This window comes from Prionailurus bengalensis, chromosome B1, assembly GCF_016509475.1.
Source record: "Prionailurus bengalensis isolate Pbe53 chromosome B1, Fcat_Pben_1.1_paternal_pri, whole genome shotgun sequence".
NCBI classification, from domain to species: Eukaryota; Metazoa; Chordata; class Mammalia; order Carnivora; family Felidae; genus Prionailurus; species Prionailurus bengalensis.
In genome coordinates this window covers 73335140-73354743 of record NC_057344.1, presented here as the reverse complement: position 1 = coordinate 73354743, position 19604 = coordinate 73335140, and the positions used below count along the sequence as shown (strand labels likewise).

Genomic DNA, 19604 nt, shown 5'->3' with positions numbered 1-19604 from the left:
ACTTGAACTTACCCTGGGTTGGGGTTCCGTCAAGTGGGTAAAAAAAAGAGCAAATGCATTAATTCTGCCTGAAATCTCATGGGGGTCATAACACATATGGTGAATGAACTCTTTCCAAGAGGATCCGAGACATCATAATACAAGATAGCATGAAGGGAGATGGATTTTGTAAATGCTATTCAGAATTTGGTACTTGTCTAATAAGTAACAGTTGAAGCTTTGCTAGGCAGAAAAGAAGCTAGCTCACCTCCCTGTGCTAGCTGTGGTTTCTGGTCGGCCTTTAGGAATGTGACCCTCCTCACCTCTATTTTTCTTGTGCTAGAAGATATATGAGAATCTCTCAGGGATGCAAGTGTAGTGGATTTCTTTATTTAAGTTTACAAAATACATGCTTATAGAAAATTAAAACATTATAGAAATATATAAAGCCAATCATGAAAGTTCTCCCACAATTTCACTCCCTCACAAAGCCACTGACAACAATGTGGTATTACTTTTCCATTATTTTTTATAGCATTATCAAGTTATCCTACAAAAAAAAAAGCTTCCACAACTTTTTTTTTTTTTTTTTTTACATAAAAGTTTGGACATCTTATTGTTAATCCAGAGACATCCCTCACTCTTAATGAATAGAAATAAATTGCATGACGGTACCATAATCTATTACACCAGTCCCTTACTGGTAGGACCTCTGAGCTAGTTTTAATTATTAAACAACAAAGGTGCAATAAACCTGCTTGTGTACACTTGTCAGATTATTCCTATTAGGCAGTTTCCTAGTAATTTCATTTTTAATGAAGAGTTTAGCGAAATGGTTTGAGCATTTTCAATATACTCTGAAACCCCCCCCCAAAGGTTATAAAATTATACTCCCACCTATAGCATGCAAGATGGGATATGTATAATTCAGAAATACTTGTTCAAAATTATGGTGCAATATTTTTGATTTGAAAAAAATTTAATTGTTCTTGTAACTGTGTTTTCTAACTATGGAAAGTGAAGTTGGACTCATTTTCTTGACTGATGGGGACTCAGGATCCTAAGGGCAAGGATCAGAAAACTCATTTACAAGGCATAGGTATCAGAAACTTAAGTAACCCTTATGCAGAAAGTCTTCAAAGAAGACTACAGGGCTTGCCACAGCTTCAAATACCTCCACTGGTATCTTGCTATTTCTCCGGGATTTGATACCTATCTTGGTATTCCACTGCTTCTGGAATACAATCAAACTGCAAACATGCACATTCTCCAGCACCAACCAGCTGTTCTCATTACTCAACTGCAGCAGACAGCTCTTTGCTCCTAGAACACGTCAGAGTTTCCCACGTCTGGTTTCATTCACTTTATGCCTCATCTTAGAAAACTGTTTTCCCTCTGTGCCGTCTCAAGGCTCAGCTCAAATACCCCTGACTCTATGAAGTCTTCCACATGCTCTCTGGGAAAAATTACTGGCTCTTCCCTCTGTGCTACTCCAGCTTTTTGCCTGCCTCTCCCTTACTGCATTTCTGTAACATAAACTAGAGTCTTGGAGGCCAGATACAACTTGCTTGTCTATTTCCTGAACAGTATCCAGTGCAGAGCTTTGCAGAGCATACACTCAAAAACTGTGGAATAAACATACATAAATTATAGTAAGACTTCAAATCCTTTAATCCCAAATTATTAGTCACAGATACTAGTTCTTAAAGGACTAAAAAAAAAAAAAAAAAAAGAAAAAGAAAAGAAAAAAACACACACAAAAACACAACTGCTCCCCTCAAAACATATCCTTATTATAGTAAGCAGTTTGGTTAAGTTTTTTTAAAAAGTGTCTTTTAAAAAACTGACAAATATTCTATCTTTAGAATAGTTGTGTTCAATGAACCTGCGTATGCTTGATATCTGCATTTTCTTAGGATCTCAAATTATTTATTTTAGAAAATAACACGGGGGGGGGGGGGAGCAGTTTATTATAAAATACGAAGCAGGAATGATTTAAGCATGTGAGTTTCTGCATTCCTAGCCAGAGCACAAAATGACTGGATATCCTCATCAACACCAAGCTTTTTTTTTTTTTTTTAAAAGGGTGTGTGTGGGGGGGGGAACCACCATGAAGAGAATGTTACATTAAAATCTCTTTCTCTTGATAATTTCTGGCTTCCAGCTGACTGGATGAGTTTCTTCTGTCTGAAAACAGAAAATTAAATAAAACCAAATATTGTTAGTTTTTTAATTAATAACTCCCTAACAAAAACAAGGCCATCAATTCTAAATTACATTAGTTGGCATTACGTATTTAGCAGTTCTTTAACAATTTCAGAAACAGTTGATAAGGGAGGGAGGCAAACCACAAGAGACTCTTAAATACAGAGAACAAACTGTGGGTGGACAGGGGAGTGGGGGCGAGGAGAAAATGGGTGACGGGCACTGAGGAGGGCACTTGTTGGGATGACCACTGGGTGTTGTATGAAAGCCAATTTGACAATACATTATATTAAAAAAAAAAAAAGAAATAGTTGACAAATTTTTGACATTATCTGAATCTAATAAAGGACGACTGGTTCACTACAAATTCAGTTCATGGTTTTTCATCTCAAATAAAATTGCTATTTAGGTATTCTGGTAATACCAAAGCTTATGATTTTAGAATTTATCTGCATAGAAATTTATTTATTTGTGGTTATTCTTTTTTTTTTTTTAATGTTTATTTATTTTGAAGGAGAGAGAGAGAGAGAGAGAGCATGAGCAGAGGGGGAGACACAATCAGAAGCAGGCTCCAGACTTTGAGCTATCAGCATAGAGCCCAACGAGGGGCTCGAACTCACGAACTGTGAGATCATGACCTGAGCCGAAGTCATATACTTAACGGAATGAGCAACCCAGGAGCCCCAACATGTGGTTATTGTGGATGCAAGATTTCCCAAGTATAGTAAATAAGGATAATTCACTGGCATCAATGAAACCAATACAGAAATCTATGAACACTCACTACTCAAGATGACAAATTCTTTAATACTATGAAGATTATTTTCCCTTCTGATAATTTCAATACCTTTAAAATGAAAAAGCACTTGCTAAATTGGTATGATTTCTTTTACTTTAAAATATATGTGAAATAGAGAACTTACCGCTGTATCATCCTCTTTATACACTTTAATGGTTTTATCAGCTTCAGCGGTTAGTAACCGACTTTCAGACTGATCAAAAGCACAAGCAAATATTCCTGATTCACTATCCAAAGAGCCAGGCTGCACAGCTGCATGAACTCTCTGGAAATTATAGCCAGTTCTCCAGTCCCAAAGATGCATAGTGCCATTGTCAGCTTAAAGGAAAAAAAAATCTAATTAAACTTGATGTCCTATCAACAATTCAGCTTGACAAACATTTAAGTACCATCCGTAGGTCAAGTACTGTGACAATAAAGATTAAATAGTTATAAAGATATGTAAGACATAGGCACTGAAGCTTCTCTTAATACTGGTTCGTCTATTTTTTCAGCGTTTATTTATTTTTGGGACAGAGAGAGACAGAGCATGAACGGGGGAGGGGCAGAGAGAGAGGGAGACACAGAATCAGAAACAGGCTCCAGGCTCCGAGCCATCAGCCCAGAGCCTGACGCGGGGCTCGAACTCACGGACCGCGAGATCGTGACCTGGCTGAAGTCGGACGCTTAACCGACTGCGCCACCCAGGCGCCCCTGGTTCGTCTATTTTTATGTGTGAATTCAGAATTTAGTATAGAGCTCAAAAAGCACCACAAAACAATATCTAATTCCAGAATACACAACCAAACTTCAGGTGGTTCCCAGCATGAATTCCTTAGATTTATCATGTGGGAACTCAAAGATGGTTAAACTATGAAATATGCTACAGGTATTACAAATATGCATGAACACACATATGAACATCCAAATACACAGTAATTGGGCAAGTTCTGTTATAATACTTAGGTGGGATGGCTTAGAAATTTTATAAACGTTTACTCATTTACCAAAAGAAAAAAAATGAGACTAAAACACATTTATCTCTAAAATCTTAATTTACCTCCAGAAACAAGCACTCCATCAGAATTTACTGTCAGTGTGTTAATAATAGCATTATGACCAGAAAGATTTTGAATAAAACTTCCATCAGGGAATTTCCACTGTTTTATGTTATCTGGAGACCCAGATGCAAATGTGTAACTGAAACAAGATTACAAAGAATTAGTGACAAAGTAAACAAAGTTAAATAAAATGGTGAGTTCAAAAAAGCTTGTTAGGGCTGTATTCTCTACATGTGCATTTATGGGTCCACGTAGCTTTAGCAAAATATTATTGTCATACCAAGAGGTAAAAATATGAAGATAATCTGTTCCAAGTCAAATCAGATCTTCAAAATAAATATTTAAGTCAAATCAGATCTTCAAAATAAATAAAAATCCAAGATTAATGTTTTATTCTCATTTCCCCAATGCTCTACACTGAGTTAAAGCAACAAATGTACAAAACCTTAAATTCACATTAAGGGCAAGGGGTTATGAAACTATTCTGGATAGAGAGCAAGAGAAGGAGAGAGGGGAAAACAGGAAGAAAGGAAAAGAAGGAAAGAAACAGAGAAAGAAAGAGAAAAGGAAGTGGGGGGAAAAAAAGACAGTGAGTGAGGAAGACAGAAAAAGTGAGGGAGGGAGGAAATAATGGGTACAGAAGATATCAATGTGACCAGAAAAGTGTCAAGGTGATGTGATATAATAAACAGGCTGTGGTAATATGCTCACCTCTATGGATAACCTGATTATGAGGTCACGGCTCCTACTATTTTTTTCTATGTATATTAACTTAAAAATTAAACTACTCTATGTATGTCTCAATGCCCAGTAACATTTCTATCAAAACATTAAATCCATCTTCTATTAGCCTCTACTTTGACACGCAGATTTTAGCAATGATTTATTCATATTGTCTCGTTTGACACTATCCTTGCTCACCATGTAGAAAATTTTCCTTATCACATATAGGTCATGAAGCAAAATACGACATAGGGAAAATAAAAGAAATGCATGCTTGTAAGTGGCACAGGCCTGGAAATGACAGCTAAATAACTACAGAAATAGTACCAGTGTTGGTCTTTCCATACTTATACTAAATATTGAAAAAAGAGAAGTGAATTAGGAAAATACACTTACTGTTTAGGATGTAAAACCACAGCCCTGACGGATTTTTTGTGATTTGTTAATGTGACTCTTGTTTTTCCAGCCACCAAATCCCATAATCGTATTGTAGTATCATGGCTTCCTATAATAAAAACACACACACCCTCAAAATTCGATCAGAAAAAATAACGCAAAAATTAAACACAACAAAATATGAAGGAGTCTTGCATAGATACATATAGACTAAGTGAAAGTCCTATCAACTCTTGGCTAATTACTTTACAGTTCTAATTTTTAGGTTGGTTTTAAATTTAATTCTTAAAAAAGGCAATAAATGCTTGATGCACTCTCAACAGCTAGAACAAATGCGAGTAACAAAGCAAATACATGATGTTACTCCTCATGGAGGGGAAGAAAAAACTTGTAGTTAATAAAATACATCAAGTGAATGAATTACTTTCTAGTCTTAAAGATCTAATATTTTTTTTTAATTTATTTTTATTTTTTGAGAGAGTGTGCATGTGTACAAGCAAGGGAGGGGCAGAGGAGAGGGAGGGAGGAGGGGGGAGAGAGAGAGAGAGAGAGAGAGAGAGAGAGAGAGAGAAAATCTTAAGCAGACACCACGCTCAGCATGGAACCAAACACGGGGCTCAATCTCACAACTGTGAGAGAATGACCGGGCCGAAATCAAGAGTCCGACGCTTAACCAAGTGAGCCACCCAGGCACCCCAAGTAAAGATGTATTATTAATCTTACTGTAAGTAAAACAAGACTCAAACCAGCTCTAAAAGTAATTGGTCTCAGGGTATTTCACCTAATTTCAACTTCTTAGACCAGTAATTTTGATACTATGAAACAATGTCTAATTGTATCTAACAGAAGCATTTCTAATCAAACATTACATGATACTGAGATGTGATATATTCTGATATGTACACAGTTTGAGATAAAAACAATCAAATGAAAAATTACCAAATTTCAAATGCACACCCAATGTGTCTACAATACAAAGCAAGAGTCATAGTGAATAGGAAAAGTATATGCATAATCATAATGCATTCTGATTAAATACACTATAAACTCAAAAGCTATCAGTCATACCAGTAATAATTTGTGGTTCTGCAGCTTGACACCTCACTGTAGCAACTGCATTTGTGTGTCCAGATAATGTGTGCACACTGGCTTTAGTTCTCACATCCCAAATCTATAAAAACACAACAGACATACTGTCAGAACAGGTATTCATATCTCAGGCAGATAACTGGATCAATTCAAGGCTGGGAATTTACTAGGCAACCGTGCCTGAATATAATGAAAAACTGTTTAAAAGAAAGATAATGATCTATAAGCTGGCTGGGGAATGCAGACAGAAGGCAGATGATGGGAACAACAACAACAACAAAAACCTGAAAGATTAGGGTACCCAAAGTGTAAGAATGGGTATAATGAGACTATTGAAGGAAACAGCTCATGGAAAATAGTTGTAGTGATGGGAAGGGAACGTGCAAGTGTCACATTTCAGAGGCAGGGCACTCCCAATAATAAACACGATGAGGCCACAGAACTGAAAACGAAGGTGAAAAAACACAGAAGTCAAGAAACTCAGGGGCTAGGCTACCGACAGGTCAAGGCAACTATCTTCAATTCTCTTAAATCACATGTGACTCCATTACCAAACATGCATACTGTAAGATGCAATATATTTACAAATAAACACAAGGGTCTACTCCATTTACCCGTGCAGTTGAATCTCGACTACAGGTTACCAGCACATCAATTGTTGGGTGCAAATCCAAACCATACACTGCACTCAGATGTCCATGATAGTGCCTTATAACCTGAAAATAAAGCAGGAAAGTGAAAATCTCTATAATTAGAAAGAAAAACAGTGGTTCATAATGTTTTAAATCCTCAACTACAAGCTTACCTTATTATATTCAAGATCCCAGCATTTGACTTGTTTGTCTTCTCCACAGGAGAACAGGTAAGGGCTCCGTGTGCTTACTATCACACCACGCACTGTACTAATGTGCCCAGTTAATGACAGTTTTAATTTGCCACTAGCCAAGTCCCAGATCTGCAATCAAAGAATATTTAATTTTTTTCTTTTGGATTATTCCAAAGCAAATTTTTAGAATCTTGATATTAAAAGTAAGTCTTCAAAAACAATCTCCCACCAATCTTCCTTGTTAAGCAGGGAAAAAATAGAATAAAAAAAGCACGTTCAAACTAGGAAAGTATTTGCAATAAGTGACAAAATCTTAGTATATATAAAAGGATATCATAGATAACGAAAGTATGAATAACATTAAATTAGCCAAGGATGGCAACAACTTAAAAAAAAAAAAACAACCCTATGGAAACAAACTAAATGTCCATCAATGGATGAGTGGATAAAAAAAAAATGTATTGTGTATCTGTATGTACACACAAAAACACACACAATGAACTATCATTCAGCCATGAAAAAGAATGAAATCTTGCCATTTATGACAACATGGATGAACCTTGGGTGAATTATGCTATGTGAAATAAGTCAGACAAAGATACTATGTGATTTTACTGGCATATACACTCTAAAAACAAACATTAACAAACAAACAAAGCTCAGAGATAAAGAGAATAGATCAGTAGTTGCCAGAGGTGGGGTGGGGAGTAGGCAAAATGGATAGAGTCAAGGTACAAACTTCCAGTTATAAAGTAGATAAGTCATGGGGATATAATGTTCAGCATGGTGACTGTCATTTATTAATACTGCACCGCATATTTAAAAGTTGTTAAAAAAGAGTAGATCTCAAAAATTCTCTCTAAAAGGAAAAAACAATCTGTAACTATGTATGGTGACAGATGTTAACTAGATTTATTGTGGTATTCATTTCACAATGTATATAAATACTGAATCATTACGTTGTGTACCTAAAACTAATATAATGTTGTATGTCAACTATACCTCAATAAATAAATATATATGTATGTTGAAAAAACCTAAAAGCAGCTTTATTAGGTATCAAAAAGTTCAAACCCACCAGAAATTTTTTTATGTACAGTTTTCAAAAGATTAGATACCCATTTCTGCTTAACATTTAGTAGGTATTTTTAAAAATACACAATCAGTGTGCTGAAAAGGATTCTCTCATACACTGCAAGTATCAATTAGTCCATTTTGGAAAATAAGCTGTACTCTGAGTGTCAACCTCAAAAACATTTAACCCATTAATTCCATTTCTGGGAATCTATAGTAACAAAGTAATTTAAAATACAGCAAAAAGCTTTAGGCTCAACGATTAATTACGGCATTACTTGTGATGGTGAAAATCAAGAAACTAAAAAGTTTAATGTCTAACAACAGGAAAACAGTATAGAATACCTAAGTGATATATCCTTTTCTCACAGAAACATGCCTCTGATATAATATTGAGTGGGAAAAAAAACCAGAGTACAAAATTATACATCAAGCATGACTTTTTTTTTTTTAATTTTTTTTTTCAACGTTTATTTATTTTTGGGACAGAGAGAGACAGAGCATGAGCGGGGGAGGGGCAGAGAGAGAGGGAGACACAGAATCAGAAACAGGCTCCAGGCTCCGAGCCATCAGCCCAGAGCCTGACGCGGGGCTCGAACTCACGGACCACGAGATCGTGACCTGGCTGAAGTCAGACGCTTAACCGACTGTGCCACCCAGGCGCCCAAGCATGACTTCTTAAAGATACACATTTAAAAGGGCATCTGGGGGGGGGCGCCTGGGTGGCTCAGTCGGTTGGGCGTCCGACTTCGGCTCAGGTCATGATCTCGCGCGTCGGGCTCTGTGCTGACAGCTCAGAGACTGGAGCCTGTTTCCAATTCTGTGTCTCACTTTCTCTCTCTGACCCTCCCCCGTTCATGCTCTGTCTCTCTCTGTCTCAAAAATAAACGTTTAAAAAAAATAATAAAAAATAAAAGAATAAAAAAAATAAAATAAAAGGGCATCTGGGTAGCTCAGTTAAGCACCCGGCTCTCGATTTTAGCTCAGGTCATTGAGATCAAGCCCCGTGTTGGGCTCTGCACAGGTAGCACAGAGTTTGCTTGGGTTTCTCTCTCTCCCTCTGCCCTTCCCCTGCTCTCATGCCCATGTGCACACACTCTCTCTCTCAACCTCAAAATAAACAAAATACGCACTTACACACACAGGAAAAGAGCTCAGAAGTAAATATAATGACACATATGCACAGAAATAAATACTAAACAGAAATTCATGTTCAAATTATTTGACAGTGTTAGGATTATGTATGGGTCTGTATTCTTTTATATTTTTCTATATTTTCCACATTTTTTAATAAATAAGCATACTTTAATTTTGTAACCAGAAGAGAAAAAAGGTAAAAATCAAGGAATTAGTGGTAGGTAGTCAGTATGTACTGTTTGCAAAACTTGTTACTTAAATATCATTTCTCAAACATATTTATTCAGAACAGTGAATTGATAAATATAGTAACTTTTACCCCAAACTCAGGTCTAAGAAATCACAGAAAGTACAACAGAAATCTCCACCCAGGAAAATAAAAGATAAAATTTATATAGCAAATACAAAGTCCTATTTTTTTTTTCTTCCTTCTTCATTACCTTTATAGTTCTGTCAGCAGATCCAGTTACAAACCACTGGTTTCCAGGTTCTACAGCAATACAGCGAACCCAGCCAAGATGTCCACTGATCACCTGCATAAAACAAAAGGTAGAATGGGCAGACTCGTTACACATAAAAGTTTATTCAATTTCAACTCATTGCACATAAGTTTGAATAGCCCGTCCTCACATCTTCAAATAAGTTTGTAAAATTATTTGACAGATTTTACAATTTATCTTCAGTAAATGAATACACAAATTGATATATCTATACAATGAAATGTTACTCAGCAAAGAGGAATCTATTAATAGACACAACAACTTGGATGACTCTCAAAGACATTAAGCTGAGTGAAGGAAGTCGGTCTCAAAAGGTGCATACCATGTAATTCCATTATTTAACAAAATTGAAAAGGCACAACTATAATATAGAAAACAGACGAACAGTCACCATGGGTAGGAAAGGATATGACTGTAAAATAATAGCATAGGAGTGTTTTTTGAGTTGCTGGAACTTCTATATACAGACTAGGTGATTACCCAAATTTATGTATCTAATAAAATTTATTAGGTCTGTACACGAAAAGAAAGGCTATGTTAGTGTACAATTAAAATACCAAATTTAGCACATATAGTAAATTAAGTGCAGTTACAGTTTTTCTGCTATATATACTTCATTTTAGATCTGGTACATTTTGAATCATTTAATTTACTATAATTGAAAAAAGATCATCAATAGAGCCAAAGAAACAATGTCATATGCTGTTCTTCCTCCTAGCCTTCACACTAAACACTTTAAACACTTAGAAAATTTATTTCATCTGTTCTCTACACCTAATAGCTTTCTGTCAACATTTTATACTGTATTTTATAGGAAATACATACATGGCTTTTACTTAAAGAAGTCTTCCTAAGATCTATCTTTCAAGATTGGGGCCTAACCCTTCCCTCATCTGGTCTCAGACCACTTTACCAGTGCTCATATTCACTCCTTTTCCTCCTTATTCCACTCCTTCAGCTCTTGCAACTGGAAAGCAATCATCGTTTCTGTAATGGCATGATATACAGATTCACTCACCCTGTACAGTTTCCATGGTGGGTGCCACTGGGGTTTGGGCATTGTAGGGGCTTTTTTAGCCATCAGTGCAGAGTTCTTGGCATTGCCAGCCTCCATAACAGCCTAGACATAGAACAGATTACATTATTGTTAAAGACATACCTAACATTTCATGTTAAATCAAAAATGAAAAATTTTAAAAGGGGATTTATGAGGCTTTTTACCCCCTTTGATGAAAAGACAGCTAAAATGTTTGCATAACCAGAAAATGTCTGCACACCTAAGACTTCTAATCAGAATTATATTTTCTGTATGTTAATTTTAAAAATCAATTAAAAAATCTCAGAGGCAAAACATTAGAGTTAAGAGCACATATCACCAAGCATGGGTTCATGAACCCAGCTCTGCCAATTATTAGCTGACTGGACTTTGGGTAAAAATTACATAACCTCTATGCCTGCTTTGTAAAGTGGAAATAACAGTGCCTATTTCATACAGTTACTACAAAGACATTATTACTACTCTGTAAATGCTCTATATAAGCTCCTACCATTATTTGAGTGATTGCAAGTGGATTAATGTCTCCGCCTGTCATTGTTGTATTTTAACATTATTGATTTAATATTGCAAAGGAGAAACTACCTTCCAAAAATACTTAATTAACATTTTAAAAGGTACTCTAGGCACGCCTGGGTGGCTCAGCTGGTTAAGCGTCCGACTTCGGCTCAGGTCATGATCTCATGGTTTGTGGGTTTGAGCCCCACGTCGGGCTCTGTGCCGTGCTGACAGCTCAGAGCCTGGAGCCTGCTTCAGATTCTGTGTCTCCCTCTCTTTCTGCCCCTCTCCTGCTCGTGCTCTGTCTGTCTCTCTCTCTCAGAAATAAACACTAAAAACTAACTAAATAAATATAAGGTATTTTAGCTGATGTACCATCTACTATTAGCATCCATCCATGCATCCAAAACATACTTAAGCCATAAAGTTCCTGCCCTCAAGAAGCTTACATTACCTCCTCCTAAGGAGGCAGAAAGCCTAAGCAGAGATCTGTGAATGGAGGCAAAAGAAATGTGGTGGGAAGACCACAGATTAATTCATTTCATAAAGCCAAATAACTGCATAATAAATTAAGGAATCAAAGCCTGCAGTTATTCAAGTGATAGCATAATAAAACAAACTAGGTATTTTCAGTTATTCTTTTTATAACTACTTTCACCAATTTAGCTACCATTTACTTACACATAAACTTATGTATTTCTAAATGCTCATTTATAACATACAAGTTCTACAGCCTATGAATATTACATTACTAACAGCACTAAACTGTGTCAGCCAACTAAGGGTTTAACAAAAAAGAGATTTTCATATTTAAACCATATTAACACAAGTTTTAGAATAGTATTCCTTGCACTTTTAATAGTGGATAATAAAGGGCAACATCACATTATATACATCAAAATAAGCATTACGTACAATGTGTAAAAGACACAGAATAACAAAATGTTAAATTCTAAAAAATATATCAATTCACTAGCAACTTAAATTTTAGGGCCATGAAATACTAACAACTAGCTCAGTCAGCCATTATTTACTTTAGTAATTCCAAGGCAAATTTTCATTTATTTAGTATTTAACTGAAGACTCTTGCAATAAAGGAAAATAAGGCAACAAGTTCCAAAAATTAGAAACCTGCAGCATGATTTGACACAGAGAAACTTACTGAAGTCATCCCGGCAGGCTGTGAACGGTCAGCGGCCGCTGGATGTCGGTATTCACCTCCAGCAGGTGCATTACGATTTGCGTCAACCCTGAAGCAAAGGAAATAGCACATTCTAAGCAATTAATTGTCACGTCATGTGCTCTGCAGAACCAACTCTTCAAATTTTTGTAAGCAATGATAAAGGAAAACGTCACATAATACGTAATTATAAAGAAACCTTAAAATGAGAAAAACAGAAACAATGAATTATGTTTTCAAAATCTCTATAATTAGAAGCATAATACTTCATACCTGGTCTGAGAAGAAGGTAATGCCACAGCTAAGGATTGAGCGGCTGATTCACTTGGCATTCTTTGGATCTTAGTATCTGCAGTCAAAGCAACCCCTGTTTAAAGAAAAACATCAATTGCTTTCAGTAGCTATCTTTGATTTCATTTAGATAGGTTTAAAATAAAATACTGGAAGCAAACATGGGGTATCTCCAGGTGGTGATACTATAAAAATTTCCATTATGTTTTGTGAGTCTTTTATTTCTAACTTTTTAATAATAAATGTAACTTGAAATCACATAACTCAAATTTGATTTAATCACAGGCAGCTTGGTATTAACATACCCAAGACAGTAAAGACAATTTCTATTATTTTGGGGTATTACCTTCAGATATAAAAATTAAGCAGCCCCCAAATACTAACCGAATATTTCCAAGAGTAAATGTAAATTACTAAACAAGAAGTACTAATCTGTCTGGGCTTTCATTATGGTAAATCCTGTCTTCTAAAATTACTAAAACTAGGGGCGCCTGGGTGGCTCAGTCAGTTAAGCATCCGACTTTGGCTCAGGTCATGATCTCATGGTCCGTGAGTTCGAGCCCCACGTTGGGCTCTGTGCTGACAGCTCACAGCCTGGAGCCCGTTTCAGGTTCTGTGTCTCCCTCTCTCTCTGCCCCTCCCCTGTTCATGCTCTGTCTCTCTCTGTCTCAAAAATAAATAAATGTTAAAAAAAAAAATTTTTTTTTTAATAAAATTACTAAAACTAGATATACTAAGCTTTCTGTCCTCCACCCCAATATACTAGCCACTCCATCTGTGTGCCAATTTTCTACACACACAGACATCTAGTAGACACTTTTATCACACCTGATTCTACACTAACACTTCAATCACTTTTATAAGTTTAATGATAATAACATGTCTGTTTAAACCTCCATATAAGCATGTTTTAGCTTGGAGCAGTGTTACTGTCTTTGAATTCCTAGCACAGTGCCTGAAATAAATTTAGGTGCTTAGAAATGTTTGCTCAATGAATGTATCTGATACTGAGTATTAGTTTACTATCATCTAAAAGCTATGCCTAGGGGCGCCTGGGTGGCGCAGTCGGTTAAGCATCCGACTTCAGCCAGGTCACTATCTCGCGGTCCGCGGGTTCGAGCCCTGCGTCGGGCTCTGGGCTGATGGCTCAGAGCCTGGAGCCTGTTTCCGATTCTGTGTCTCCCTCTCTCTCTGCCCCTCCCTCGTTCATGCTCTGTCTCTCTCTGTCCCAAAAATAAATAAACGTTGAAAAAAAAAATAAAAAAAAATAAAATTAAAAAAAAATAAAATAAAATAAAAGCTATGCCTAAATAAATAAATAAATAAATGCTATGCTTGGATGCCTGTCTGCTAAGTTTATCTTGTATTTTATAGGCAATAGGAATCATATTATTGGTTCATTCAAAGAAATGACTACAAGATATTTTCAATATAAAATAGCTCACTTACCAGGTCCTGGTGGATATGGATGTGTACCTGTCACCAAATACTCAACTTCTTGTCCTTAAAAAAAGGAGAAAAATCATTATGATCATTGGCAAATTTATCATATGTACAAGTATCATCTCTTTTAATAAGTGTTAAATTATCAACTGAATTTCTCAAATTTTCCCAACTAAACCCAAATGTCAGATATAAGATAAATTGATCATTTTTGTTTTGGCTTCTGAAGACCATGGACACAGCTATTTCTTTTGACCTTTTGTTAATATGATGTCAAGAAAGCTTGTACAATTCTAATGGTATATAGAGAGATTGTTCGGTCAAGTAAAAATCAACTGTGGTTTTTCTTCCAAGCAAATGATTTCTCAGTGGAATGTTAGATTATTTTTATGCATTAGAATGCCAGTGCTTAGTATCATCTTTCTGAATTACAGCCAAGATACACAGATGGTCTCCCCATGGGTTAGAAATATTTCCTTTAGTCTCCACTGTGACCTTCTCTATATCCTAATAATTTCTGCGATTATGATTCTACCACTTTTTTATTTCCTATTAAGAAAAAACCTACCAACCAATAATCTCAACTCACTACTCCAATGAGGAAATCAAGACTTCCATTATAATACTGGTACACTAGTTCAATAGGGTTTGGCTCTAGTCAGTCCTTCCAGAACAGGCACTAGAACATTTCATTTTTCTATTTTTAAAAATTACATTTCTACTTTTAAAAAGAATCACATTTCTGATAATGCCACACTTACCTTGATTGGCAGGATATTGTTTATGACCATAGGAATCCGATGCATTCTGAGGACATTTCTCTTTAAAATTTTCTTTTGAAGTAGGCATATGCAACACAGGACCATACTCATTACGCAGCTTGATTGCCATTTTCCGTTTGTGACTATTTAAAAATTATGAACATAATAATGTATCTTGAGTACTTTAAAAATATGAACCAAAGTAAATATATTCATAGATAGCCGAGAAACACAAGTACTTAAATAGCTTAGGTTTGCCTAATCATGTAGAAAAAATTTCTATGAAGTTTTTAAAGTAGTATTTTGAAAAGCTCAAAACTTCCAAGTGCATTTCCACACTTTTGTTCATAATCCACCACATAGCATCCATTAAGTCTAAGTAACATTTTAGGTTGTTAACCAATAAATACAAAACCTTTCATGATAAGTTATCAAGGGTCCGGTTTAAAAATACATAGAAACTAATATATCCTTTTAAAAACCTAAAAGTCAATATATTTTCCTTCAAATGTGTAAGTATAAAAATATAGCAAAAGCTTCTATCATAACCTTTACTGGATGTATCTAAAAAGAGTAATTAGAACTAATCGAAGTACGTAATTAGTTCAGTATTTTTTAAAGAAATGCACTTATATAAATTTTAAGAATAGCTCACTTTATAAATTAAATATAAATGCTTGTTTTAGGAATTAAGTAGATTTTAAAAGAAGGGTAAAGGACAAAGAAGGAACACTGCACATAATGCAATCCCAGACTGGAGCTGGAGATGTAGAACCAAAAATATGCCACCACTCAAAAATCTTCATCATACTAACGAGAAAAGATGGGAGTAGAGGTACTGGCCAGGTACAATTTCAGCTCAGCAAGGCTCTGAGAGCAGCGGGAAGCTGAAAGCACATACAAAGTGATTGATTATAAGATATAACACCTAAAAGGGACTCTCCTAATTACTGGGTATTTATAAATGCAATTAATTAATGGGATTTTTACTGTAAAAGACAAGGCCAAAAAAAAGTTAAATCAGCTTAAATCATGCCCAAACACCATTCATTATTGAATAGATATCCTATGAGTGTTAGTATCACTCACTAATCTTTAAAGGTCCCCCTCTCCCTGCTCTCTTCCCCCAGTTATTAAGTAGTTAAACTATTCTAGCAACTGAAAAGGAACAATACCTACCTCTCTTCATCCAAAGGCACAGGTTTTCCATTATCAGCTACAAACATGTCATGGGTTCTCTTCAATGACCTGAACACAAGTGTGTGCACAGAATGTTTCTGTACCTCCTAGAAAGAAAGATTATAATCACATATCCATCTGCAAATTACACATATCATAACCTAAATTAAATTCAAATTAGTTATACACTTTACAAGTTTAAATATGTAAACTGCTTTCTACCACTCACCATGGCTATTTGTAGCAAGCTATAGGAGTCAAGTTTAGAAGAAGAGGAAGCTCTTCATTGGCCAGAGACCCACCCATACCAACTAGTGATGCCTGAGCTTGGTCATTTATTCAGTAAATATCTACTGAACTCCTGCTATGTGTCTGGCAGGTTCTGTGCTAGACGCTAACAAAAGAATGATGAAAAGACAGTCATGGTCCAGGTGCTCAAGAGAAAACAGATAAAAATAAGCAACACATTTTGGTAAGTGCTATGAAGGAAACAAGCAAGGGCATGAGACACAGAAAGAACTTAGGATAGTTATGAAAAATCTCTCTGAAAAGTTACAGAGAGGGAGGGAGGCAAACCATAAGAGACTCTTGGATATTGAGAACAAACTGAGGGTTGATGGAGAGTGGGGGAGAGGGCAAAGAGGGCATTGAGGAGGGCACTTGTTGGGATGAGCGGTGGGTGTTGTATGGAAACCAATCTGTCAATAAATTATATTTTTAAAAAATCCTCTCTGAGATGTCAGTTAAGTAGAGAGTTAGCTCTGTGCAGAAGAGTTAAGAACAATTCAGTAAAGAGAAAATGCCATGTACACAGCAGTTCAGTATCTGCAATGATGCCAGGAGCCGCAAGAGTTGTATATGCTCAGTAGGAAGGTGGGCTGTGATACCGAGATGAGGTTCCAAGGGTAGGCAAGGTCCAGATCAGGATAAGGGTTCTTTGAAGATTATTCCAACAGTCTGCATTTTTGCTCTAGTAACATCGGGCCAGTAAAGGATTTTAAGCAGAAAAAGCATGATCAACTTACGTTTTAAACAGATCAATTTACGGAGGGAGGAGGGTGTAACAAAAATGGAAGCAAGGACACCAGCAAAGAGCTAATGCTCTTGTCCGGATGAAAGATGGTGTTGGTTTGAATTAAAGTGAACGCAGTGGACACGGACAAGGGTCAAGAAATATTTCTGAGATAAGACGGACAAGGCTGTCTAACAGAATGGTTGTTCAAGACAGGGAAAGATGCAAAACTTCAAAATGGCAGGTTTTCCTGGGGAAGAGCTGATGGAAAGCACTAAGTGAACACCAGAGAATACTGCCAATCTTTTAGGACACACAACCACGAACTCTATTCTGCAGATGGGGAGTATCAGCGGTCCAGAAGCACCGCCTCCGGGGACACTGCCGAGCTCAAAGGCTCAAGAGTAAAAAGGCAGTAAGAATTCTCTCCGGCTTCATGCCTGAGGGTAACCTCCAACTAATGCTGCCATCCGGCTTCCCTCTATCCCTGAACACCTTAAGAAGAGACTACCCGGCCTCAGCCAGAGAGCCTCCTTTCGCAGCCTCTACCCTCTCCAAACTCCGAACACCTTTGGTCCCTCACGCCTGACGCCGAAGAAAAACATTCCAGAAGCGAACGACCCCTCAGCGCCCAAGTGCCACTTTACCTCGACCATGATGCCGCTGGGTGACCCGCCGCTCCAGCAGACAAGAAACGCTAGCCTGCAACACAGAAACCGCCGCCACAACTGTGCAGTCCCTTCCGGAATCCGGCGCCCTGGCGCCGGATCTGACGCAGTCCGCGCACGCGTGCTGGTGGCCCGCCGGCCTTGTGGGATCGAGGGGGCGGGTCTTTTTCTTCGGGGACGTAGTGTCGGGCCTGAATTGGCAGGTTCTTGGTACCGCGTACCTAAGGGTCTCGTTCACCTTCTTGGAGAAAGCTTGAAATAACGTTCTCTGCCTTATTCTGTGACTTAAATATTTTGGTTTGGGGTGTGGCTGTTTGCGTTGTATTTCCCGGAAGCTTAATCCTTTTTCTCAGCGAATCTAAGTAACCAGCTGTGGGGAGGATCTGGAGAGAGCAAACCTCGGTCAGCGCTAAAACTCTTTGGGGGTCGCCCCCGCAATTTATGTCGCCTGCTTCCGCTGCTTGGCTAATTTTGTCTGGAAGCATTCAGACGCCTTTGTAGCCTTAACTCCGAAAAGCAATCCCACTTACACTGTCCAGTGAACAGTTGTTGAGTCAATATTGCGGAATTGTTTCAATTTGAGAAATTTTGCAAAAGATTTTTAACATACGGCAAAACGCCAAACTTACTTTACGCTGCATACATGTTGTTTAATCTCTCAAAACTGCATAATTCTTGGCTATTTCCTAGTTGTCTGCTAATTAATGTGGCATCAACAATGCTGGGGTACAGCTTTCAAAGCTGGTGGAAAAAAGGATGCAATGGAAGACTTGAGCCACTTTTATTTATACACAGCCTGGTGCCCAAGTATTGAGATTTTGTTTTTTCACCCAGGTAAAATGCAATTTTCGATTAATCCTGCCCAATTACTTTTCTGCGTAAAAAGAAACCTTGATGGAGGTAGACATTTGTAAACTTGAATAGACCAGTCTTTCACTGGTCCTGCTTGCTCCTTAACCTACCCAGTTCCACTGATCTTGTCCCCAAAGCACCCCGCATATGCTTTTGAGAGGGGAAAAAATAATCTTATAAAAAGTATAGCGATGTGAAATGATAATCTCACTAGAAATTCACTGATTAAAAAAAGAAACTGATTTTTTTATTCACTAAAAACATTAAGATCATGTTCCTGCTTGAAAATAAAGTCATCTTTGAATTTGAGTAGCAGTTTGGCCTATGAACTGATCTTCTGTAACAGTGTCCACTAGTGGTAGGCCTTGCAAAGAAGTATATATGTACTTGGGAAGCTATATCAGATTATAACTTCCCTATAGGTGGCAATAGATATACAAAAGAGTATGATTTTAAAATGCAGTAAAATTATAGAGATACAAACAAGATTCTAATATAACTATGGCAATATAATAACTGTCTAGTTGGGTCTATTAACATGTTAATCATCCTAGAAAATTTTTATAAGCCCAAGGTCTTAAAAATATTGTAATAATTGAGGTAAATTGCACTAGATTATTCTCCTTTTAAAAGGCTCTCTTGAATCTATAGAATTATATTATCCACTTAAAAGTTTTAGGTAGATAAATAGAGCCCGGTGACCCCCTTATGTAGCTCATGGATCTATGAATTACGTATGTTATATATAAATTTTATATTTATATAAAACCTGATTTTTTTTTCTGGTGAAAGGTCTATAGATTTCTTTGGATTCATAAAAGGATTTAAAACCCATGAAAGGTTAAGAATCTGTCCTGGTGGACACCCAGAGATGCCTTATTTGAGCAGTAGGGGTCAC

The 19604-nt window shown here is 36.8% G+C and overlaps 1 protein-coding gene across 2 annotated transcripts; it reads right to left on the bottom strand.

Annotated features, from left to right (window-relative positions):
* Positions 1-347: 347 nt before the first annotated feature.
* On the bottom strand, positions 348-17966 carry PLRG1 (pleiotropic regulator 1). 2 transcript variants are annotated; one of them, XM_043567049.1, is made up of 15 exons: positions 17834-17966; positions 16175-16281; positions 14996-15138; positions 14241-14294; positions 12774-12867; positions 12483-12570; positions 10787-10888; positions 9709-9801; positions 7037-7186; positions 6846-6947; positions 6211-6313; positions 5143-5251; positions 4023-4162; positions 3108-3301; positions 348-2166 (listed from the first exon to the last, which is right to left on the bottom strand). In XM_043567049.1, the coding sequence occupies exons 1-15, from the start codon at positions 17840-17842 to the stop codon at positions 2107-2109; spliced, it is 1548 nt and encodes a 515-aa protein (XP_043422984.1). In that variant the 5' UTR covers positions 17843-17966; the 3' UTR covers positions 348-2106. The 2 variants fall into 2 exon arrangements, with proteins under 2 accessions (XP_043422984.1, XP_043422992.1); XM_043567057.1 differs by lacking the exon at positions 17834-17966 and adding an exon at positions 15811-15882 and having other exon boundaries at positions 16175-16286.
* Positions 17967-19604: the final 1638 nt, after the last annotated feature.